The sequence below is a fragment of the Diachasmimorpha longicaudata genome, chromosome 9 (genome assembly GCF_034640455.1).
Source record: "Diachasmimorpha longicaudata isolate KC_UGA_2023 chromosome 9, iyDiaLong2, whole genome shotgun sequence".
NCBI classification, from domain to species: domain Eukaryota; kingdom Metazoa; phylum Arthropoda; class Insecta; order Hymenoptera; family Braconidae; genus Diachasmimorpha; species Diachasmimorpha longicaudata.
The window spans coordinates 444,193-450,000 of NC_087233.1; the positions used below are offsets into that span (position 1 = coordinate 444,193).

Sequence of the window (5,808 nt, forward strand, 5' to 3'; positions counted from 1 at the left end):
ATGGTCGTGGAACGAGAGCGGCCACTACAGCAGCGAGCACCATCCGACGAGGGCACCTCACCACCATCGCAGGACACGTGGCCTCCACAGCAGCAGCAGAACCTGATGGAGAGTACGGCCCAAATCAACCGAGTAGCCGTGCAGCTAGGAGAGTTCACGCCGGAGGACCCTGAACTCTTCTTCGGCATCGCCGATCGCAGTTTTCACGCAGCCGGGATCACTTCCGAATCAACAAAATTCGGCCACATCTGCGGGAAGCTCTCCAGGTCAAGGTACGCCACCGACGTGAGGGATATCATCCTGAACCCTCCGGCGGACAACCCCTACACATATTTAACAACGGAGCTCATAAAGCGCCTGAGCTCCTCCCAGGAGGAGAAGACGAGGAAGCTCCTAGAAGGCGCAGAAATGGGAGACATGAAACCGTCTCAGTTTCTGCGCCACCTAAAAAACCTGGCGGGACCCAACTTCCCGGACGATGCTCTCCGGACACTGTGGGTCACGCGCCTTCCGGCCGACGTCCAGGTGTTATTGGCCACCCAGCGCAAGGCCTCCCTCGACGACGCTGCAGATCTGGCCGACAAGACCATCCAGATCCTGAGACCAAGGATCCCACCTGCTGCTCCACAGGTCGCTGAGGCAGCGGCGCACAGCATTGAGGCGCTCCTGAGCCTCAAGCTGTCCCAGTTGGCCCTCAACCTCAAGGAACAATTCGGCGACTTACGCTCTGAAATTGAGAGCCTGAAGCAGTCGAGCAGAGGAGACGGAGGATCCCCCCGCGGCCGCAACTTCAGGCGAGAGAGGTCCAGGTCGCGCTCCACGCACCGGCAGCACGGAACCGACCGCATCTGTTGGTACCATCGGCGCTTCGGACCTGAGGCTAAAATGTGCACACGACCGTGCAATTTCACCGCTCAGGGAAACGGACCGAGCAGTCACTAATGGCGGGTAGTGACTCTGCCTCGACGACGCGCCGCCTTTTCATCACCGATCAGGAAACCAAGGTACGTTTTTTGATCGACACAGGAGCCGACTTGTGCGTTTTCCCACGACGGTTAGTGCGTGGGCCGCAACGCAAGTCGACTTATCAGCTCTCGGCGGCGAACGGCAGCACCATTGCGACGTACGGGACGGTCTCCTTGGACCTCAACTTGAAGCTGCGGCGAGCATTCCCGTGGAGTTTCGTCATCGCCGACGTCTCCAAACCCATCATCGGAGCAGACTTCCTGTTCCACTACGGACTCTTGGTGGACCTCCGCAACGGCAGACTCGTGGACTCCATCACCTCGCTCACCTCACCCGGGCAAGTCGAATTAGTTAATTTATCAAGCATTAAAATAGTTACAGGTAGTTCGCAGTACCACGAGCTCCTGCAACACTTCCCCGACCTCACCAGACCCGGTGGAACCGGGACATCTCCGCGGCATGACACCAAGCATCACATCCAGACCACTCCAGGACCTCCAGTCGCCAGCAAACCACGACGTTTGGCCCCAGACCGCCTGGCCGATGCCAAAAAGGAGTTCAGCGCCATGGTCCAACGAGGTACAGCCCGACCTTCGAATAGCCCATGGTCTTCACCTCTCCACATGGCCAAAAAGAAGACGGATGACTGGAGACCATGCGGAGACTACCGTGCACTCAACGCTCGCACCGTTCCGGACCGCTACCCAGTGCGGCACATTCAGGACTTCGCGCAGGCACTCCGAGGCAAGGAGATCTTTTCGACGATCGACCTGGTTCGGGCGTACCACCAAATTCCGGTCGCCGAGGCGGACATCCCGAAGACGGCGATCACCACACCATTCGGTATGTACGAATTCCCCGACATGTCGTTCGGTCTTCGCAACGCCGCCCAGACCTTTCAACGCTTCATCGACGAGGTGCTACGGGACTTGGACTTCTGCTACGCGTACATCGACGACATCCTGATAGCGTCCGAAACCCCAGAGCAACACCGGCAGCATCTGAGGACCTTATTCGAACGCCTCCAGTCCTATGGCCTCCTCATCAATCCGCAGAAGTGTGTGTTTGGCCAACCAGAAGTGGAGTTCCTGGGCTACCTGGTGTCCAAGGAGGGCACACGTCCATTGCCGAAAAAAGTCCAAGCCATCCTGGACTATCCAGCACCAACAACGGCGAAGCAGCACCGACAGTTCCTGGGTATGCTGAATTTCTACCGGAGATTCATACCCCGGACTGCACAGGACCAGGCACCACTCAACGAGCTCTTGGTGGGGAATATCAAGGGCAGAACTCCCATCAACTGGACTCCGGAAGCCCAGACGGCTTTCACCACCTGCAAGGCCAGGCTAGCTGACGCAGCGCTCCTGGCTCACCCCAAGGCCGACGCCAACCTCGCACTCATCTGTGACGCCTCCAACCACACCGTCGGTGCAGCATTGCAGCAACGAGTCAACAGGGACTGGGAACCATTGGCTTTCTTCTCGAAGAAGCTCAGTCCAGCTCAAGTAAAGTGGAGCGCATTCGACCGTGAGCTCCTGGCAATCTACCTCGCCATCAAACACTTCAGACACATGGTAGAGGCCAGGACCTTCACGATCTTCACGGACCACAAACCAATCACGTTCGCATTCCGGCAGAAGTTGGAAAAGGCTTCCCCCAGACAGGCACGGCACCTGGATTTCATCGGGCAGTTCTCCACCGACATCCAACACGTGTCCGGCAAGGACAACGTCGTCGCGGACGCACTATCCCGCATCGACGCAGTTTCGTCACCATTGGACTACACCGCCCTGGCGTCATCACAGCAGGCCGATGACACAATGAAAACATACCTACGCTCAGGATCAGGCTTGAAACTCAAGCAAATCCAGATCCCAGGAGCAGGCGTAGCTGTCTTCTGCGACACGTCATCACCATCACCAAGACCATACCTGACACCTCCATACCGCCGAGCAGCCTTCAACATCATCCACAACCTGGCTCACCCTGGAGTCAAAGCCTCGGTCAAACTCGTGACTCAACGTTACGTTTGGCCGTCCGTGAAAGCAGACTGCCGCGAGTGGGCTCGCGCCTGCATCCAGTGCCAGCAGGCCAAGATCACCAGGCATGTCTCAGCGCCAGTGGGAGAATTCGCCCCACCATCTTCGAGGTTCGAGCACGTGCACATGGACCTGATCATCCTGTCCATCTCCGAGGGCTACCGATACTGCCTCACGTGCGTCGACAGATTCTCCAGGTGGCCGGAAGCATTTCCCCTGGAGGACCAGGAGGCAACGACGGTAGCCAGAGCCTTCTACGAAGGGTGGATTTGTCGCTTCGGTGTTCCCCTCCGCATCACCACAGACCAAGGTCGGCAATTCGAGTCGTACCTGTTCAAGCACCTCAATTACTTGGCAGGCACGACTCACCTGAGGACAACTGCCTATCACCCAGCAGCCAACGGCATGGTCGAGCGGTTTCATCGCCAACTCAAGGCAGCTATCAAGTGCCACGAGAACACCACGTGGACGGAGGTACTCCCTACGGTGCTCTTGGGGATCAGAGCGGCCTGGAAGGAAGACCTCCAGGCATCAGCAGCCGACCTGGCATACGGCGAGCCATTACGCCTACCTGGAGAGTTCCTGGCCCCCCGAGCTGTCAGTCACCAAGACGACCCAGCGGACTACGTCAAGGAACTTCGCCAGCACTTCGCCAACCTGCGCCCGGCTAAGGTCAACAGACACGGAGCTCACAAAACCTTTGTGTTCAAAGACCTAGCCACGGCAGAGCAAGTCTTCGTCCGCCATGACGCACCAAAAGGACCTCTCCAGATGCCGTACCAAGGTCCATACAGGGTCATCCGCCGCAGCGCCAAGACGTTCACCATCCACATCAGGGGCAAGGACGTGAACGTCTCCATCGACAGGTTGAAACCAGCTTATGTCATCGCTGACGATGAAGCAGGTCTCCAACAAGCCACCCAGAATTTAGCAACACCCGAGCCGGAAGTACCAGAGCCACCACCACCACCACCAGCAACACCACCAACAACGCGCTCAGGAAGACGCGTCAGGTTCACCAACCACTACCAGGCAGGACAGTAGCATCATCATCGTGATCCAAATCACTGGCAGGGGGGTACTGTGGTGACAGTGTCGCCAGGACACCCCATCAACTCGATGGGAAATTCCCCAACCGAGTCTAGCCCCGGACCTGACCCTCGGAGGCTAATTACCCACCGACCATCATCAGTTTGGGGAACACCCCAAACCCTGGTCATTTACAACCAATAAACCATTACTTAGAGACTGGGGAACTCCCCAGAACCGGCGCCTTCCGAACCCTAGATCAGGGATCCCAAGGCATTCCCTTTCCTACACTTTTCCTTTATAAGCCCACACTCTTCCCGATTTCTACACAGTCGTTCCTCTACCTTCCTCGGACACACTACTCCCGACCTACCCTGGACATACCACTCGCGGTATCCTGTAGGACTTAAGAATAAATATTTGACCATCACACTGGCGTGAATCTTATTTCAATCACCTGCTCAACCCCACACAACTATTTTATAGTTTATCAAGTAACCGATATTATTAATTTTCAATGATGTCTTGGAACGTTGATGCTATTTTTGTTGGTATGCAAAAATAGCATCACAGAATTTTTCATTGAAAAAAATATATATTCATATATAATTGAATGCCTAAAATAAAAATAAATTCTATACAACTAATTTATATTTTATCAAGTAACCGATATTATTAATTTTCAATGGTGTCTTGGAACGTTGATCCTATTTTTGTTGGTATGCAAAAATAGCATCACAGAATTTTTACTTAAAAAAAATATATATTCATATATAATTGAATGCATAAAGTTAAAGTAAATTCTATACAACTATTTTATAGTTTATCAAGTAACCGATATTATTAATTTTCAATGATGTCTTGGAACGTTGATCCTATTTTTGTTGGTATGCAAAAATAGCATCACAGAATTTTTAATTGAAAAAAATATCTATTCATATATAATTGAATGCATAAAATTAAACTAAATCCTATATAACTAATTTATAGTTTATCAAGTAACCGATATTATTAATTTTCAATGATGTCTTGGAACGTTGATCCTATTTTTGTTGGTATGCAAAAATAGCATCACAGAATTTTTAATTGAAAAAAATATATATTCATATATAATTGAATGCCTAAAATAAAAATAAATTCTATGTAACTAATTTATAATTTATCAAGTAACCGATATTATTAATTTTTAATGATGACTTGAAACGTTGATGCTATTTTTGTTGGTATGCAAAAATAGCATCACAATATTTTTTATTGAAAAAAATATATATTCATATATAATTGAATGCATAAAATTAAACTAAATCCTATATAACTAATTTATAGTTTATCAAGTAACCGATATTATTAATTTTCAATGATGTCTTGAAACGTTGATGCTATTTTTGTTGGTATGCAAAAATAGCTTCACAGAATTTTTCATTGAAAAAAATATATATTCATATATAATTGAATGCATAAAATTAAACTAAATTCTATACAACTATTTTATAGTTTATCAAGTAACCGATATTATTAATTTTCAATGATGTCTTGGAACGTTGATGCTATTTTTGTTGGTATGCAAAAATAGCATCACAGAATTTTTCATTGAAAAAAATATATATTCATATATAATTGAATGCCTAAAATAAAAATAAATTCTAAACAACTAATTTATATTTTATCAAGTAACCGATATTATTAATTTTCAATGGTGTCTTGGAACGTTGATCCTATTTTTGTTGGTATGCAAAAATAGCATCACAGAATTTTTACTTAAAAAAAATATATA

General features: G+C 49.3%; 1 protein-coding gene across 1 annotated transcript; it reads left to right on the top strand.

Annotated features, from left to right (window-relative positions):
* LOC135166084 (uncharacterized) lies at window positions 1-942 on the top strand. The gene has a single exon (XM_064128057.1). The coding sequence runs from the start codon at window positions 1-3 to the stop codon at window positions 940-942; it is 942 nt and encodes a 313-aa protein (XP_063984127.1).
* The last annotated feature ends 4,866 nt before the right edge of the window (window positions 943-5,808 follow it).